At 36.4% G+C, this 20,669-nt stretch overlaps 1 protein-coding gene across 1 annotated transcript in view; it reads right to left on the reverse strand.

Moving 5' to 3' along the window:
- Window positions 1-3,026: 3,026 nt before the first annotated feature.
- The window catches only part of SH3BGRL (SH3 domain binding glutamate rich protein like), an 87,353-nt gene continuing 69,710 nt past the window's right edge, over window positions 3,027-20,669 (reverse strand). Inside the window, exons 3-4 of the mRNA XM_027609474.2 lie at window positions 15,966-16,046; window positions 3,027-4,671 (exon numbers count right to left, since the gene is read on the reverse strand). Coding sequence (XP_027465275.1) covers window positions 4,639-4,671; window positions 15,966-16,046 — 114 coding nt within the window. The 3' untranslated portion in view covers window positions 3,027-4,638. The remainder of the gene's footprint in view (window positions 4,672-15,965; window positions 16,047-20,669) is intronic.

Here is a 20,669-nt window from a genome sequence, read left to right on the forward strand (position 1 = left end):
TCCTGCTTCTGAGAGTAATGGCTATATTTAGAAGAGGTCCTATACTGTACTGGGCCTGCTGCTTGATGAAGTGTTTCAGAGCGTGCACTCTGCTTTTGTGTTTTGGTTACTCCTTCCCTCAGGTCAATCCTCTGCAGTTTCTCCTTGCCTGCAGTGGAGAGTGTTTGGACCTTTTCCCCTGTCTGGCAAATTTTACCTAGGTGTGGATTGGTCTGCTTGTTAAAGAGAAGCTTGATCCTGAGGCCCCTGGGTGGCTCAGTCATTTAATTGTCTGCCTTCAGCTCAGGTCATGATCCCTGGGTCCTGGGATCAAGCCCCACATTGGGTTCTCTGTTCAGCGGAGAGCCTGCTTCTCCCTCTCCCTCTGCCTGCCGCTCCTCCTGCTTGTGCTCTTTCTCTCTGTTAAATAAATAAATAAATAAATAAATAAATAAATAAATAAATCTTTAAAAAACATTTTTAAAAAAGAAGCTTGATCCTATTTTCCCTAGAGCTGAAGCTTTGCAGCACTCTACCATCCATAGATTTGGTGTGTGCAAGGGGTTTGTCCTGGTCTTCTGGGGAAGGGTCCTGCTGTGCCAGTTTCTCAGGTTGACTTGCTCTAGTGGACATACACCTGCAGGGCACAGGGTGGGTGGTTTGTGTAAGCAGCTCTAGCTTCCACTGGGGGCTCTGTGTTGCTCACTGAAGTTGGTTGGTGCTGATGGGGGGGGATGCAATGTCTTGTTCTCTCAGTCTCATAGTGGGGAGTTCACTCCTGCTTCTCTTCATGAAGCCCTCACAGAAGAGCAAACTATCTCCCCTCTAGTGTCCCTAGCTTCCATCAGATCCTTGCCTTCACCCTGTGCCCAAGCTCACTGTTTTCTTTTTTTTAAATATTTTATTTATTTATTTGAGAGTGAGAGAATGAGAGACAGAGAGCACGAGAGGGAAGAGGGTCAGAGGGAGAAACAGACTCCCCGCTGAGCTGGGAGCCCGATGTGGGACTCGATCCTGGGACTCCAGGATCATGACCCGAGCCGAAGGCAGTCGCTTAACCAACTGAGCCACCCAGGCGCCTGAAGCTCACTGTTTTCTAAGTTGTGCAGTACCCCTGTGCTTTATCTCAGGCCCATGGCTTCAAAACCCCAAATTTTAGGGACCTGCATGATACAGACCCACACTGATCCTCTAGGAGAAGGTCTCACCACACAGTGTCTGGTGCTGGTCTGTCCCAGAAAAGCAGTCACATGACCATGCAGTGGTTCAGAATTTATGGTACTTTGCAGCAAAAATGCTGGCACCAAGATTTCCTGTTATTAGTAAGTGTCTCTGTTCCTATGGCAGTGAGCAGGGCTCCTGCCAGCTCTTTTGTTCCCAGAGAGACCATGCCACCACTCTCAAATGCACTTCAAGAAGGGGAACTGTTCCTCCTTGTGGGACCCAGAGGATCCTCAGACTACATTGCCCGCTCCTGGACCTCAGCCCTCCTTCCCCCTTAGCAGGTGTACTGCTAAGCCCACCAGGCACAACCCTGGCAATGGTGTAGACTTCTAAAACTTCAGACTTTGAGCTCTGCTGGGTTATAAACTTGCAGTAAGTAGTCAGCTGCTCTCTTTTTCCCAGTCAATGGTTTTGGGGAAGAGTCTTTCTTGAGAAATCCCTTGTATGCTTTCTCTCTCTCTCTCTCTCTCTCTCTCTTCTCTCTGTGATTAAGACTCCCTCTTCTCTGCAGCACCCACAATTATTTTCTCCCCCAAATGAACTCTCCACAGCTCCTACTTTTCACAATATGGCCATTTTTCTACCTCTAGATATGCAGTTTGTTCTGTCAGTCCTCAGATGGATTTCTTGAGTGTTCAGAATAATTTGATGTTTATCTAGCTGTGTTTGAGGGATGAAGCAAGCTTATGGTCCCCCTACTCCTCCACCATCTTAAGTCTGAAGCCAAAAACGTCATTTACTTTGGACAGATTCTGTTTCTGACATTAACTTATTTGGTAGTAAAAAAAATTCCAGTGTAGTTAACATTGTGTTGTATTGGTTTTAGGTGTACAGTGTATCAATTCAACAATTTCATATATTTCTCAGTGCTCATCAAGATAAGTGTGAAAGATGCTTTTTAACACTATAATTCATAGGTCTGTATATATAGTATGTAGATCCTTATATTTTGAAACTATTTATATAGAACAGAAAATATGTTTCGATTTTTCAAAATTTCATAGTAGCAATATTATGAGATTTATTTCAAATATGAGAAAAAACACCAATGGAAGTACAATTCCAAAGATAGTACGGTGTCTTATTTCATCTTGTGAAAATTTGGGTTGAATTGGAAAATAGATTATTAAAGACAAACTATAGAATGCTTCATTGGAAGGGCACCTGGTTAGCCCAGTCAGTTAACTGTCTGCCTTCAGCTCAGGCCATGATCCCAGGGCCCTGGGATTGAGCCTGGCATCTGGCTCCCTGTTCATCGGGAAGTCTGCTTCTCCTTCTCCCTCTGCAGCTTCCCCGGCTTCTGCTCTTTCTCTCACTTTCTGTCTCTCAAATAAATAAATAAAAAAATAAAAACTTAAAAAAATATTTCATGGGACACAAGGTAAACTTGAAGGATGAAAAGTGGGTTGACATTGTTTTCAGTAATCCACCATCATTATTCTGAACATGTAATAAAACTATAATATTGTATTAAACAATTGAATTAAATGTTAATTTCTTTCTCTTGTTGCATGTCCATGTCATGAATAGCAATGTTTTCAAAAATTATAAAGGAGGTGTTTATAAGGCTCTGAAATGTTGGAAGAATGATTCACTTTTCATGTTGGCAGTATTATGTCTTACACTCCCATTTATAATATCAAATTAATTCACCATGATTAATGTTAGGACAGTGAGCCAACAAAAGCAATAGTGATTTGACACTTATTATTTGTTATTATCATTTAAGAACATTGCAATTTAGTACTATTACTTTTCTCACAATTTAAATGAACTGAAATATAATTTTTGAATGAGTAAGTATAAAAAATGTCCACATAGAATTTTGCAAGTAGCATCATCAGCATTTAATAAAGCTCAGGAAAAGATATTGACCAATTTTTTTTAGCATTTTCCAGAATCTATTACAAGGCATCCTGTTTTCTCTAGAGTTTTCCACGGGCTATTTTTGTAGATAAAACAACGGAATAGGTCTTTGTGTTATTCTAATGTGTGTAACAAAATTTAGAATCCTAAAACGGAAATTTAGAAATTGCATTCAAATTATTTTTTCTGTTATTTTTACTTTTCTCCTTTCACACCTTCTAAAACATGTATTACTCATCTAAAATTACATTATACTATTTAGAAATTCTAGGAACTCATAAATTATGTTTCTAACAGGACTGAATTTATTTTAAAGCATTGCATCAAGTTTGACTTTCAGTAAAAAAGCCATGTCTTCATTATATGTTGATTTTGGCAAAGAGCACAGACTTGCATATATCAAATGATATGATAAAGTAATTTAAATTAAAACTTTTTTTAAGTTTTAGTGTGGCATTAAAGTACAATATGTATATCTTCTGGTTAAGGAATTTAGGCCATAATGTTTCTTGTTTTCTTAGAAGTTTTCATAATTAAAACTTTAAAAATGGACCCTTTTATCTGATACTTGTGCTAGCCACTGGAATAGAAGCATAGAAAAGATCCTCTCTGCTTAGATTAACGAAGTCACACAATATATGCCTAAACTGAAACGAACATATCAAATATCTAAGAGGTAGTGACATTCATGATCACAAGTTGTATTAAAAGAGGGAACTGCTAAGATTTTTTTAACAAAGACCCTACAAAAACCAGTCTTGGGCACTGAGTGCTGACCTATCTTATAGCAGTTAGTCAAAAGTCTGAGCTCTTTGCAAAAGGATGCCATTTTAAATTTACATGTTATCCACATTCATAACATATATATGCATGTTTCACTGGGGCAAGCAACTTAGAAACATGATTGCATCATAGCTGTATAGTTAAGCAAGGAACTTGTCAACTGAATGCATCTACTTTTTGTAGGAGGTCATCTGTTCTGATCACTGAAATGTACAATGAAAGGCTACATTTAGAAGCCTAGAAAACCTGTGGTTTACTACATAGAAGTTTCAATTACAAAATAATGGGAATGTTATAATTACCATAAGAAATTACAGTGTCTAACATATCATAAATTTTACCTGCAGCTACTTTTTAATCACAATAACATCACATCAAAAGGGTACATATTTTTGTTAATTAAAATTAATGAGGCAATTTGGGAACAAGAGACAGATTCTTTCACTCTGTGTTTTAAATTTTTCAACATAAAGCTACAGATATACTTAAGTTGCAATAAAAATACCAAAAAAGGGACAGATCTTTGCTTTCTAAAATCACTGAAGTACATAAAATGCCTTGGAAGATAAAAATACTATTCCATGACATCTAAAAATTTTATGTGCACCTCCCATTCTCTTCATTGTAATATTCATACTTTAATTATGTATTCATTTTGATTGTTTGCATGTGAAAAACCAACTAATCTATTATTTCAACATTAAGCTGATTTCTCTTGAAACCAAGATAATTTTAAAAGCAATAGAGACTCCTTTTTCAGGATGCTTAAGGCAGAATGCTTAAGGTTCATGCTTGCTGCTTTGCCTGAGCTTCTGCTTCCTGAAATGAAAAACAAACAAAACAGATATATTTAAATATCATGAACTGGACATCTATGTACATTTTGGATAAACTATATTATCTCAAATTATTAAGAATATTCAAAAGCAAGGGTGCCTGGGTGGCTCAGTCTGTTGAGCATCCGACTCCTGGCTTCCACTCAAGTCATAATCTCAGGGTCCTGGGATCTAGTAAACCCTGTGGCTGGATCTGTGCTCAGGGGAGAGTCAGCTTCTCTCCTTCTCACTCCCTCTTCCTCTGCCCCTCCCCCCACTCATGTGTCCTCTCTCTCTCCTTAACATAAATAAATAAATCTTAAAAAAAAAGAATATTCAAAGACCTGGCAGTCCAGAAAGGACTGAAATGATATATTCAGAGCACTAAATGAGAAAAATATGCAGCCAAGAATACTATATCTACCTAAGCTGTCACTGAAAATAGAAGGAGAGATAAAAAGCTTCCAGGACAAACAAAAAATAAGGAATTTGCAAACACGAAACCAGCCCTACAAGAAATATTGAAAGGGTCCTCTAAGCAAAGAGAGAGCCTAAAAGCAACATAAACCAGAAAGGAACACAGACAATATACAGTAAGAGTCACCTTACAGGCAATACAATGGCACTAAATGCATACTGTTCAATAGTTACCCTGAATGTAAATGGGCTAAATGCCCCAATCAAAAGACACAGGCTATCAGACTGGATAAAAAAACAAGACCCATCAATATGCTGTCTGCAAGAGACTCATTTTAGACCCAAAGACACCCCAAGATTGAAAGTGAAGGGGTGGAAAACCATTTACCATGCTAATGGTCACCTAAAGAAAGTTGGGGTGGCAATCCTTATATCAGACAAATTAGATTTTAAACCAAAGACTGTAATAGACGAGGAAGGAGACTATATCTTACTTAAAGGGTCTATCCAACAAGAAGATCTAACAATTGTAAATATCTATGCCCCTAACATGGGAGCAGCCAATTATATAAGACAATAAATAATGAAAGCAAAAAAAGACATTGACAACGATACAATAATAGTGGGGGACTTTAACACTCCCCCCCTCTGAAATAGGCAGATCATCTAAGCAAAAGATCAACAAGGAAATAAAGACTTTAAATGAAACACTGGACAAAATGGACTTCACAGATATATTCAGAACATTCCATCCCAAAGCAACAGAATACACATTCTTCTCTAGTGCCCATGGAACATTCTCCAGAATAGATCACATCCTAGGTCACAAATCAGGTCTCAACTGGTACCAAAAGTTTGGGATCATTCCCTGCATATTTTCAGACCACAATGCTTTGAAACTAGAATTCAATCCCAAGAGGAAAGTTGGAAAGAACTCAAATACATGGAAGCTAAAGAGCATCCTACTAAGGGATGAATGGGTCAACCAGGAAATTAAAGAAGAATTTTAAAAAATCATGGAAACCAATGAAAATGAAAACACAACAGTTCAAAATCTTTGGGATACAGCAAGCGCAGTCCTAAGAGGAAAGTATATGGCAATACAAGCCTTTCTCAAGAAACAAGAAAGGTCTCAAATACACAACTTAAGCCTACACCTAAAGGAGCTGGAGAAAGAGGAGCAAATAAAGCCTAAACCCAGCAGGAGAAGAGAAATAATAAAGATCAGAGCGGAAATCAATGAAATAGAAACGAAAAGAACAGTAGAAGAGATCAATGAAACTAGGAGCTGGTTCTTTGAAAGAATTAACAAGACTGATAAACTCCTGGCCAGACTTATCAAAAAGAAAAGAGAAATGACCCAAATAAATAAAATCATGAATGAAAAGGTAGAGATCAAAACCAACACCAAAGAAATGTAAACAATTATAAGAACATATGAGCAAATATATGCGACCAAATTAGATAATTTGGAAGAAATGGATGCATTCCAAGAGATGTATCAACTAACAAAACTGATCCAGGAAGAAATAGAAAACCTGAACAGACCTATAACCAGTAAGGAAATTGAAGCAGTCATCAAAAATCTCCCAACAAAAAAAAGCGCAGGGCCAGATGGCTTCTCAGGGGAATTCTACCAAACATTTAAAGAATTAATACCTATTCTTCTGAAACTGTTCCATAAAATAGAAATGGAAGGAAAACTTCCAAACTCGTTTTGTGAGGCCACCATTACCTTGATCCCCAAACCAAAGACCCCATCAAAAAGAATTACAGACCAATATCCTTGATGAACATTGATGCAAAAATTCTCACCAAAATACTAGCCAATAGGATCCAACAGTACCTTAAAAGAATTATTCACCACGACCAAGTGGGATTTATCCCTGGGCTGCAAGTTTGGTTCAAGATCCGCAAATCAATCAATGTAATACAATACATTAATAAAAGAAAGAACAAGAACCATATGATCCTCTCAATAGATGCAGAAAAACATTTGACAAAGTACAGCATCCTTTCTTGATCAAAACTCTTCAGAGAATAGGGATAGAGGGTATATACTTCAATATCATAAAAGCCATCTATGAAAAACCCACAGTGAATATCATTCTGAAAAACCCACAGTGAATATCATTCTCAATGGGGAAAAACGGAGAGCTTTCCCCCTAAGGTCAGGAACACGGCAGGGATTACCACTATCACCACTGCCATTCAACATATTATTAGAAGTCCTAGCCACAGCAATCAGACAATAAAAAGAAATTAAAGGCATCTGAATTAGGAAAGAAGTCAAACTCTCACTCTTTGCATATGATATGATACTTTAAGTGGAAAACCCAAAAGACTCTACCCCAAAACTGCTAGAACTCATACAGGAATTCAGTAAAGTGGCAGGATATAAAATCAATGCACAGAAATCCGTGGCATTCCTATACACCAACAAGACAGAAGAAAGAGAAATTAAGGAGTCGATCCCATTTACAATTACACCCAAAACCATAAGATACCTAGGAATAAATCTATCCAAAGAGGCAAAGGATCTGTACTCAGAAAACTATAAAATACTCATGAAAGAAATTGAGGAAGACACAAAGAAATGCAAAAACGTTCCATGCTCATGGATTGGAAGAACAAATACTGTGAAGATGCCAATGCCACCTAGAGCAATCTACACATTCAATACAATCCCCATGCAAATCCCATCCACTTTCTTCAAAGAAATGGAACAAATAATCCTAAAATTTGTATGGAACCAGAAAAGACCCCAAATAGCCAGAGGAATGTTGAAAAAGAAAAGCAAAGCTGGCAGCATCACAATTCCAGACTTCAAATCTATTACAAAGCTGTCATCATTAAGACAGTATGGTACTGGCACAAAAACAGACACATAGATCAATGGAACAGAATAGAGAGCCCAGAAATGGACCCTCAACTCTCTGGTCAACTAATCTTTGACAAAGCAGGAAAGAATGCCCACTGGAAAAAAGGCAGTCTCTTCAACAAATGTTGTTGGGAAAATTGGACAGCCACATGCAGAAGAATGAAACTGGACCAGTTCCTTACACCACACACAAATTTAGACTCAACGTGGTTGAAAGTCCTAAATGTGAGACAGGAGTCCATCAAAATCCTAAAGGAGAACACAGGCAGCAACCTCTTTGACCTCAGCTGCAGCAACTTCTTCCTAGAAACATCACCAAAGGCAAGGGAAGCAAGGGCAAAAATGAACTATTGGGACCTCATCAAGATAATAAGCTTTTGCACAGCAAAGGAAACAGTTAACAAAACCAAAAGACAACCGAAAGAATGGGAGAAGATATTTGCAAATGACATATCAGAATAAGGGCTAGTATCCGAAATCTATAAAGAACTTCTTAAACTCAACACCCAAAGAACAAATGATCCAATCAAGAAATGGGCAGAAGACATGAACAGACATTTTTCCAAAGAAGACATCCAAATGGCCAACAGATATATGAAAAAGTGTTCAACATCGCTCGGCATCAGGGAAATCCAAATCAAAACCTCAAGGAGATATCACCTCACACCATTCAGAATGGCTAAAATTAACAAGTCAGGAAACAACAGATGTTGGCGGGGATGTGGAGAAAGGGGAACCCTCCTACAGTATTGGTGGGAATGCAAGCTGGTGCAGCCACTCTGGAAAACAGTATGGACGTTCTTCATAAAGTTGAAAATAGAGCTACCATATGATCCAGCATACTTGGTATTTACCCCAAAGATACAAATGTAGGGATCCGAAAGGATACATGCACCCCGATGTTTATAGCAGCAATGTCCACAATAGCAAAACTGTGAAAAGAGCCAAGATGTCCATCGACAGATGAATGGATAAAGAAGATGTGGTATATATATACAATGGAATATTATGCAGCCATCAAAAGGAATGAAATCTTACCATTTGCAATGACGTGGATGGAACTGGAGAGTGTTATGCTGAGCGAAATAAGTCTATCAGAGAAAGACATGTATCATATGACCTCACTGATAAGAGGAATTCTTAATCTCAGGAAACAAACTGAGGTTTACTTGAGTGGTGGGGGGTGGGAGGGATGGGGCGGCTGGGTGATAGACATTGGGAAGGGTATGTGCTATGATGAGCGCTGTGAATTGTGCGAGACTGTTGATCTTGCACAAGACTACAGATCACAGATCTGTACCTCTGAAACAAATAATACATTGTATGTTAAAAAAAAGAGAGAAGAAGAAGATAGCAGGAGGGGAAGAATGAAGGGAGGGAAATCAGAGGGAGAGATGAACCAGGAGAGTCGATGGACTCTGAAAAACAAACTGAGGGTTCTAGAGGGGAGGGGAGTGGGAAGATGGTTTAGCCTGGTGATGGGTATTAAATAGGGCACATTCGGCATGGAGCACTGGGTGTAGTACACAAATTATGAATCATGGAACACTGCATCAAAAACTAATGATGTAATGTATGGTGATTAACATAACATAATAAAAAATAAAAAAAGAAAAACTGTAATAAAATAAAAAATGATTTAAAGAAAAAAAAGAAAATTCTGATATTATAACCAATCCCTGTGTAAAATAAACAGTCAGTGCTTTCTCACTATAGAAGCTTCTTTGTAAGTATAGACCACTGAGCCTCATTCTATGCTTCAGTTTGAATGCTCCCAGTTAGCAAACTGTCTTTTTGGTGTGTGCACAATAAACTTTGGTTAAAAAAAAAAAGAGAATATTCTAAAGCAAAAAAATAAATGGCTCCCAGAGAAGACTGCTTAAAAATTCTTAATAGAAAAACTATAAAGTGTGCCTGGGTAGCTCAGTCAGTTAAGGTCTGATTTAGGTTTGGGTAATGGTCTCAGGGTCCTGTGATTGAGCCCCATATCATGTTCCCTACTAAGTGGGGAGTCTGTTTCTCTCTCTCCCTCTCCCTCTGTGTGTATTCCCCCCCCCCCAGCTCTTACTCTCTCTCAAATAAATAAATAAAATCTTAAAAAAAAAGAAAAAAACTATAAAGTAGAAACTTCTGTTTAGAAGCAGATATAATAGAAGCCTGCCTAATCATTACTAATTGTTTGAAAAAATTCCATAAAAGCAAGTGATTTACAAGTATATTTCATATTTTATTTAAAAGTAAATGATTTCCTTTCTGTGTGATTTTTCACCAAAAATGAGTGTTCAAAAACATTGTCACCTAAAGTTAATTGTTTTGTTCAATTAAACTTGAAATTACTTGGAAAATGTACTATTTGTTAAAATATCATTGCTTTTAAATTTTACAACAGTAGGCAGAAAAACAGATCAAGGTGTTCTTCTCCAGGCAATGAGTATCTCTAGCATAGGAACTCTGACCTATTGATGTGCTCTGGCACCTACCAAACATAGTACTTGACACAAAATACACTTCAAAGAAAGTTTGTGGAACTAAAGATGGGTGGTAAGAGTCACTTTGGTGAAAGAAATTTTAGCATTAGATTGTAGAAATCATGTATACTAGACAATATCATTCTAAACACGAGCCATAAGTGAATACTTGAGAGTCTCAGGAGGTGTGGGAACAGTTGAATACTCCAAAGAGTCTCTGATACTATGCCCAGAAAACGGGGAAAAAGCAAAAAAAAAAAAAAAATGATGCTAGATTTTTACAAAACAAAAAAGGTAGAAATGAAAGAAAGAAGGACACCAGAGAGGACACTGAAATTCATTTTTAATACATTTTTAACAAAACAGATGTAAAATACTATTGACTTACCCTCTAAAAACCTTCAGAAAAGAAAAAAAATAGACCCTAAGCTCTTTTAAAATTTCAAACTTAGTGTTTGGCTGTCAAAATGAATATATCTTAGACCCACATTAGACATTTTCTTTCATTTTATGAAACAAGAGTCCAAGAATTTCCTCACACAGAGAATGAATTTTACACTAACACCCCTCAAAGGCCTAGCACATATAGTTGGGGAAGTAGTTATATAAAAATGTGAATATGCCCTAATGTGAAGTCCTTTTTCTTATGCACATCTAATGCCTCTGAGTAACTAGTATTTTGGAAACAGCCTAATTCCCTAAAGTCACATCCTATCAATCTTTGCTGTAATTAGTCATAAACCCTTTAGTTCTCAGTTATCCCTTTTAATGGAAGAAATTTTTAGCACAGACATCCAAAACAAAAAGGCAATTCAAAATTCTTTATGATTTATCTTTATAATACATCATATTTAAAGTAAATTATTTACTTTTCTAATTACATTTTATCCATCAAATATGTAAATTGTGCTAAAATATTTGTCACTACACAGATGTAAGAAGCCAATATTTATAGTTCATGGATTATCTAACCAACCAGAGAGATTTGGAAACAGGCATATGAGGTATCCTTCCCCTCTATTCCTAATATAAACATCATTCTATAAATACACTGATTTTGAGTCAGATAATCCTGGGTTCAAATTCCAGCTCTGCTACTCAATTATTATGTAACCTTGGAAAAATTACTTAAAATATCTGAGCATCAGTTTCCTTCTCTGTAAAATGCCATTGAGGACACCTAGCTCATAAGGATGGTATAAGGATAAAATGAGATGTATGTGAAGTGTCTAGCTCAGTGCTTGGCTCATTGCAGGCATCCATCCTTCTTTCCTACTTTTCTCCTCTCCACTTTTTGCCTAATAACTAGGACCAACACCACAGCTAAATGATATTAATATAAAATTTCTGTTGGAGATGTAATAAAATAGGATAGGCTTAGTGGAAATAGGAATGCTTCAAATCTCACAGCAGATGCAGATTCCATTGCTCCTCCCTAAAGCAGGGTGGTTCAACCAAAACAAATGAGGACATTTCTCTAACCAGCATTCTCTACTCCCTCAACATACTAGTGAATATAGATTAATGATTTTTCTCTCAACATGAACATCACCAGATTTTTACTTTTTAGTATAAATACATTATTTTCTTTCATATCTGAAAATTGTCACCTCCACTATAAAGAAATGTTAGTGCTAAGGAATGATCTTTTGAATTAATAAAAGAGAGTAATTAGTAAATAAAAATATGCCCTATTTTCAATTCATCCAATATACAAAATAATATAAAAATTGTCTTCCACAGGAGGATTCCTTGTTTTATGGAAATATTTGTCATAAATATTAAGTTCTCCACTGTACTGGTTTTGAATAATTTTTAAATGTAAAGAGAATGTATGCAAATTATTTGGAAAGTGAAGAAAGGAGAAAAATATTCATGTTTAGCTATGGTTCAGCTCAGTCTCCTAACATAATTAGAATATTAATTATACAGTAAAAACAACTATGTACCTCATTATGATGTATCTTTATACCAACTCATTTTTTATTTTTTGAAATTTTTAAAATGTTTTTATTTATTTGACAGAGAGAGAGAGAGAGAGAGAGTGCACAAGCAGGGAAAGCTGCAGGCAGAGGGAGAGGGGGAAGAAGGCTCTCCGCTGAGCAAGGAGCCTGATGTGGGGCTCGATCCCAGGACCCTGAGATCATGACCTGAGCTGGAGGCAGATGCTTAACTGAATGAGTCACCCAGGCACCCCTACAAAACTCATTTTTTAATGAAAGCACTAGTTCATTCAGTGAATAAACCATTTTTTTGACCCTATGGACGTTTAACTTGTTTTCAAAGTTTCAAGATTATATAACACACTGAAACATACTTTTATCCATAAAGTTCATTCAGTATTGAGTTATTTTGGTTGACCATACTGTTAGACATTTAACTTGCTTCTAAAGTTTTAGGATTGCAAATAATATTTTGATATATGTTTTTATCCATAAAGCTTTTTCCATGCATAGAATTGTTTCATTAGACTACAATACCCAATGTAAAATTACTGGGTGAAGGTCCTTCATACCTATTTGCCATTCCGGTTTTCAAAAGGGAACACTAACTCATACTACCACCAGTACTATGTGAGAGCCTCTGTTTCAATGCATCCTTCTTAGCATTGAGTATTATCTTGTTTTATCTTTGCTAATTTCACAGATGAAAATTGAATCTCATTTTATCACATGTCCTTATTTTCAGTGCATTTTTCCAATGTGGTTTAACTAGTTGCATTTCTTATTTTGTATACTTTCTATTACCAGTTCTTCCTGGAAAGCTTATTGTCCTGTTAAATTAAAGGGGAAAAATAAAACTCTGAAATTTTAGCTGAAGAATAGAAAAATCATTCTGTCATCAAATTTATCACTTTTCATCTTGGAAAAAAACCTATTAAGTACAAACATTCAAAATCTCCTTATCACCAAATAAAAGGCACAGCATAGGGAATATAGTCAGTGATATTATAATAGTGTTGCATGGTGACAGATGATAGCTACACTTGTGAGCTTAGCATAATTAAAGAGAAGTTGAATCACTATATTGTATACCTGAAACTAATGTAACATTGCGTGTTAACTATACTCAAGTAAAATAAACGAAACAAAGCAAAACAAAATCTCCCTATCACCAATCTACACTTCAACTCCACTGTCAATTCCAGATCTCTTATTATCCCAGTCTATCCACTCTCTCTTTGATAACATCTATTGTTCTTTTACTTTACTCCTACTCCTAGGCTTAAACAAGGATGGAAAAAAAAAAAACAACACTATAACCAAGCGGACTGGCTCCACTATGAACTCATCAACTCTAACTTTAGCTGGACCTTCTATTTTGCCCATACTTCCATTCTCATTCTTAACCTACTGTTTAGCATATTTTCAACAGCTGAATCCATTCAATTTCCTAAAAGTTCTAATATATTAAATTTCCCATCACTCCTAGCATATGACCTTACACTAAAGATATGGCATTTTCAAATGTGACCTTCTCTAACCTCCCCACATATTAAAATTTCTGTTTTTATCCTTCTCTCCTCATTCTCTCCAGTCTCAGAAAAACCTGCATGTCTTCTTCTTTCCAAGACTAACTCCTCCCTTCAATCACTCACTTTTTTTCCTCTGTGGCATTTGTTTTATTTCACAGTCACTCAGGTTAGAAGCCTTAGAGATAGCTTCACTTCTTCCCAGGTCTTTACGTCTGCAAACATCTCATAAGTTGCTATGTGTTATCATACATGAGTTTTCTAGATGTCCTAAATTCATCTTTTCTTTTCCATGGTTGCTGTCCCACTTTAGGCCCTCTCCATTACTTTTCTGGACTCTTAAGGTACCCTCTAATGGGTTGGCTTATCTCTAATATCTCATTTCTCCAATGTTTTACTATCCATACAACTGCCAATTTTCTTAAGACATAGATCAAATCACATCTTAAAAATGCAGAGATAATCTTATAATTGTCTTCCCCCATTTCCTATTGTGGCTTTTGGATACCTAGAGGATAAAGTTGAAAGTACCTAACACAGCATTCATAATTTAGTCCAAACTTACCTAGCCAATCTCACATCCTCTATTTAATATACCCTATTCTGGAGACATGCTGCACTACATTCTGCTCCCTGAACATACCATCATGTGAAGCTCATCCCAATGCAGTGGTTTCTGTTGCTACCTCTGTGAAAGACATTAGTGTCATTTCATTTTGAATCCCTAACAGCTCAAATGTCATTTCCTCTGTGAAAATTTTCCCAAATTCCTTAGTAATAATTTATTATTATTTCCTCTGGACACCTACAGCACTTTATTCAGGACATACAGAATTTACCATAATATGTGTTGGATTATAATTATTTGTAGACATATTTGAGGTAGGATTATTGTATACTTTTCCTTCACTAGGTTAAAAATTCTTTGAAGGTAGTGACTATGCTTCATTCTCCGTATTTGTCCCACAATTAATGTCAAGTTAGTGCTTGACAATCAATACTTGCTGAATGAATAAGTGAATGAATAACTCCTAAATTTAACTGAAGAAGAGGGAGTAATCAGTCACAGAAAATAGATTATCCTTCCTTTCATACTTCCTCTTATATGCACTGAAATCAATGACTTAACTTGGGTTTTCCTAACTTGATTAAACAAAAAATATTTTACCTAACATATCTTATAACTCAAATTATACAAAGCCTAATATAAGACATTTTATCCATGGGAAAAGAAATTTAAGCAAGGAAACAGAATTTCACAGTGACTCAGAAACAATGCTAGTAAATGTTCTCTGCTGAAAACATGAGCAATAACAGACTCTCAAAATTGGAGAAGGAGCTGGAGTTCAAAGAATCTGTTTAACATAAAATTAGTTGCTAAGAACAAAAGATAAAATGATAGAACAGGGACATACATTCTAATAAAGCCAGCCTGTGTAGAAAAGATCTATGGCAAAAGGCAAAGATATATTTAATGCCCATAGCTTTGAGATATTTCATTAAATAGGCAATTTAATTTTTTATTCTTTTCTTTATATGGTCTCCCCTGGAAACACTTCCACTTGAAAAATTAATTTGTTGTTGGCAGGGAGAAAGCCCCAAATTTAGCCAGCAACTTAGTGACCAATTTTGAAACTCAAATGCTTTTAGTTAAAGCATTTGCTTTCACACAAAGACAATAGATGCTGCCAAGAAGATTACTACGAATTAAGATGAGTTCTGTTGATGTAATACCATGCATGACAGCTGAAATAATGGAGTCTTTAAAATTGGTAACCACTTATTTATGAATGGGTCAATGAGAAATTTGCTGCTTTGGGTAACTTGATGGGAAAGTCACTCCACCTACCTTCTACTCACATACGTTATGTATTTGATTATGCACATCTGTCTGCCCTACCTGGGATTAAGTGCATGCAGAGAAGGAGGATTTCCTTTCAGCTATATTACACTGCCTCTACCTTAACCTGAATACTTAATGAATGTAGAAATCTCACTGACTAAAAAACCCAGAGCAATAAAATGGTTTATAAAGCAGGAAGAAAAAAAAAGAATCATACCTTTGAACCAGGTGGGGCTGTCAAGCCTAAAAAGGCATACACTGCATTATTCTCTCTGGCTTCAAAGAAGGCGTCATAGTCCTTAATGAAAAGAAGGCAAGAAAAATTAGCAATATGCAACCAGCAAAGGAAATAAAAGAGTAAATTTATTCAAAATGAACTCATTGGTCAACCTTTTTTGGGGGCATACAGGCTATCTAACTTCCAAAATGCTAGAAATTTGGAAAGAGTAGTAAAGAGGCAAGACATATTAGATCCCATTTAATGCAGGTTAGAATATATGCTGTTCTGTGAGGCAGAAACCGCAAAATGACTTATTCCATATCACATAGCATTTAAATCTGTCTGAGGCCAAGTAGCTTTCTCCACAGCCCAAAGCAACCAAGTATTTGCCAGTAAGAGGTTGGTTATTTTTGGTAGAAGGTTGTTGTTCCGGTTTCCCATTATTTCTCTTTCATTGATTAAGGTAGACATATTCTCACAACCTAGAGTACACCAGATATTAGCTAGGCCATGAGAGTAATAAATCTGTACTGTTTTTGGAGGAAAGGAATGAGATTTTCATGAAATATGACCAGAAGAGCAGACAAACCACTAAGATGTTTCAATTCAGGGATCCAAGAAAAACCTCACATGACTAAATTTGGTTAGGCTTCCCACTGTCATCCTCTAAGTCACCAAGCATACTTTAGAAGTAACAAATAGAATTGCCTAAATTTAACTATGACATATAATCAATAGCAAATCTCCTTAGAAAACACAGCCATTTGCCTGGGTGGCTCAGTTGGTTAAGCATCTGCCTTCAGCTCAGGTCATGATCCCAGGGTCCTGAGATCGAGTCCCATGTCTGGCTACCAGCTCAGTGGGGAGCCTGCTTCTCCCTCTCCCTCTGCCTGCTGCTCTGCCTACTTGTGCTCTCTCTCTATCTCTTTGTCAAATAAATAAATAAAATCTAAAAAAAAGAAAAGGAAACATAGCCATTGCCTATGCTTTGTTTAATTTAAAACACACAGAAACAAGTTTGGCATTTTGGCTGATTTATTGGAGGTGAAAAGCACTCATAATTTGCTGGTTTCTCTAGAGATCGTCTCACCAATAGATTATCAATTACAGGGTTAAGTCCTGGAAGTTGGAGGTTCTAGAAATATAAACTTTATGTATATGTATGATTTCTGGTACTTGGAGGATTTCTCAAGCCATTGATGACCATAAATTGGAACCCCACCCCAAGAAACATCAGTTTCTCTTTTATTTAGGGATTCTTTTAGCACAGTCAGAATTGTTTGGCACCACTTGAATCTCCCCAAGGATTGACTCAAAGCATCTTAGTGTGTTCCCTACATGTTGGAAAAGGAATAAACCCTAGATAGCAGGCATTTATGAACAGCCTTCTATGAGCTTATTCCTCAAAAGTGAAACTAATCGGATTTTGATAACAATTTCATACCGAGACACATGAGACCTATAAACTACTCAAAGTAAACAAACGATATACATCATTTCTACACTCAACCACTTGGAAGTAACCTCAAAATGCTAGTTGAAAGAGCTCAACAGTCACAGAAAAGGTATTTCTTAACTCTTGTTCAAAGTAACAAAAATAACTCTTAAAATTCATGTGAAAGAAAGCAGGTTTCAACTACATTGAAATCTGATCACAAAATGCTACTCTACTGATTATAAAATGCAACTCTAGTTGTCTGTTTCAAGTGTTTTGGGATCAAAGTATATTATCATTTTTTGGCCCTGGACTTAGCAAATACAAACAGGTTTGTAACTCTGAGACAAAAGAACATCAGTTTCTTAATTAAGCCAGATTAACTAATTTAATCAGCAAATATGTATTGAGCAACTACTACATACCAATCTTTTTTGGTGCCAAGAATACAAGAGTAAACAAAACATTAAGATCTTCATATCTATACATGGCTCAATTCTAAGGAATGCAAATTTAAAATATTTACAAAGAGTAAAGAAAACAGGTTGTGACACAGTCTGCTTCTTCTATAGGAATTCACTTGAGGAAAAAATAAAAATATTTTGTTTACACCTCTGCGATTCCAATAACATTAATCTAGAATGTATTCTACCATATATTGGTATCATATTAATTATTAATTCATGAAAATGCTCTAGTTCTTCATATATGTAGCATAAGCTCTTTCAGAACCAAGATTATCCTTATAAATGTTGTACCTACGTCTAGAAATAAGGACCTAAATCATAGTTCAGTGGTTCTCAACAGGATGTAATTCCCCACCCCACCCCCTGGGACATCTGGCAAAGTCTGGAGATATTTTTGGTTTTTCACAATTGGGAGGGTGCTACTGGCACTCACAGACAGAAGCCAGGGATGCTGCTAAACATCCCACAATGCACAGGGCAGCCCCCAACAACAAAGAATTGTCCAACCCAGTATGTCAGTTGTGCCAAGATTGAGAAACCTTGAGATATTTTAAACAAGAGAATTTAATATGAAGAATTTATTTACAAAGGAACTGATGAAAGGCAAACAGGGAATGGCAAGGCAACCCAAAGATTGGCAACAGCAAGAAGCTGCTGCCACAGCTATAGGGCTAAAGGAAAAAGTACAGAAGATGATATTACAGAACCCAGGAGCTGGGATACCTGGTACCACAAAGGAGACAAAGCCACTGTCATGGACACTTCCAGAAGCAGGAAGGAGGAGAATACCTTGGCTTTCCCTCTCCTCTATCCTCCACTCTTCCAACCAGTTCTATTATTGGTCAAACCTAATAGGTAGCCAGTAGGCAATAGAGACTGGGAAATGTAATTTACTGAGGTCAGCCCCAACCCCTGCCATAATACAGAATGTAGGAAAAAACAAATGAAGATGGGATCTTTATATGAATAGGAAAAAGAAATATATGGTGGTTTAACAGAAAAAGTAAGAGCTTTAGAATAAAACAGATTTAGCCAGTCAGTTAACCTTTTTCTAGGCCTCAATTTCTTCATCAATAATACAGGAATAACAATATTCCGGGATTAGTATGAGAACTAACTAATATAATACACATAAAACATGTAGTACAATAACTGACATATCATATGTTTTCTATGAATGTTTACTATATACTCTTCTCCCTAAAAGTCTATATAGGGACAAATCTTAATTTTTATTGTTATTAAACTCCTAACTTAGTGCTTGGTACACAGCAGATATTCGATAAAAATTGAATTCTTTTTCCATTAACAAATATTTATTTGGTTGAGTCTCACCTCCTGCCCCTTCCTTTCCAGCTCCCTATTTCTCAGTGATACCCAATTTCTAGAACTTATTCCATTCCCTTACAGTGTGTCTTCTAAAGGAGAAATAAACCAGGTCAATGGGGTTTCTGAAATGTTACCCTTATAACCTAAAATGTGTTTGTTTTTAAAGCCAAATTAATTAAAATTTCTGTTTCAAAAAAAAGTTAAGACAATATATGTTGGCTTATATTAGGCTGGATGGCCTCTGAGGCTTCTTCCAACTCCTGGGTTACAGCATTTGCAGAAATTTCAATTACAGAGGCATCGAGGTTTCACCATCTAAATGAATAGCCTAATTGCCTTTTCCTTATCTGCAGGGTACGTCATTACACATTGGTCCTGTTAGCAAAAACAGATGAAATCTTCAGGACTCTCTTCAGAACTTAAAAATTCAGTTCACAGAGAAAATATTTTGTGCCAATAAAATTCTCAATTTTTCCATGCTCCCTCCTCTAAATTTTCAGAACTGGCACACAAAAAAAGATTTTCACCAAAACGTGTCCTCTTACTTCCATGTAAACCTATGAAATAGAAGATTGGGATTGCTGGCTCTAATACATTTGTTCCTCAGTCATGCTAATTCTGAGGACATAGCAGTGCAAAGAGTTCTTTACTGGAAATTCATATAATCCTCACATATGCTTTCTGTATTGTCTCAGCACGTAGATATGGATTCATAATCACACGCCAATAGTTTCAGGTGTCTGTGAATCTTTCCACACCTCATTCCCAACCAGCTCTTTAAGACAAAAAACTTTTATTTATACTTGTACTTGCCATGGTACCTAGAAAGGCCATAGGCTGCAAATGTTAAATATACAGTGACAGAAGATTAAAGGAAACTACTCTATGGTTTAAATAAAGACTAAAGATGGCATACTTGAAAGCACTGGTCACAAAGCAAAAGCCCATTTTTGTTTCCCTTGTTGCTTACATGAATTCAATTAGCTAACCTAACATTTTCTAAAAACTCATTAATAATGCCAAAATAAAAGTATTACTGGTTTCAAGTAGGAAATAAGATATTACTCTTCTTAAACTATTTTTAATCCAAATAAGCAGTTGACTTCTCAGAAGCTTCTTCATGGACATAGCAGAAACATTACAATTGCTCTAGATAGAATTAGGATGAAGAAATGGAAAGGCAGGGTGCCTGGCTGGCTTAGTTGATAAAGTATGCAACTCTTGATCTTGGGGTGGTGAATTCGATTCACAGACTGGGTGTAGACATTACTTAAAAATAAAATCATAGAATGGGAGAAGATATTTGCAAATGACACTACAGATAAAGGGCTGGTATCCAATATCTTAAAAGAACTTCTCAAACTCAACACCCAAAAACCAAATGATCAAGTCAAAAAGTGGGCAGACGATATGAAAAGATACTTCTCTGAAGAAGACATACAAATAGCTAACAGACACATGAAAAAAAAT

This window comes from Zalophus californianus, chromosome X (genome assembly GCF_009762305.2).
Source record: "Zalophus californianus isolate mZalCal1 chromosome X, mZalCal1.pri.v2, whole genome shotgun sequence".
In the NCBI taxonomy this organism is placed as follows: domain Eukaryota; kingdom Metazoa; phylum Chordata; class Mammalia; order Carnivora; family Otariidae; genus Zalophus; species Zalophus californianus.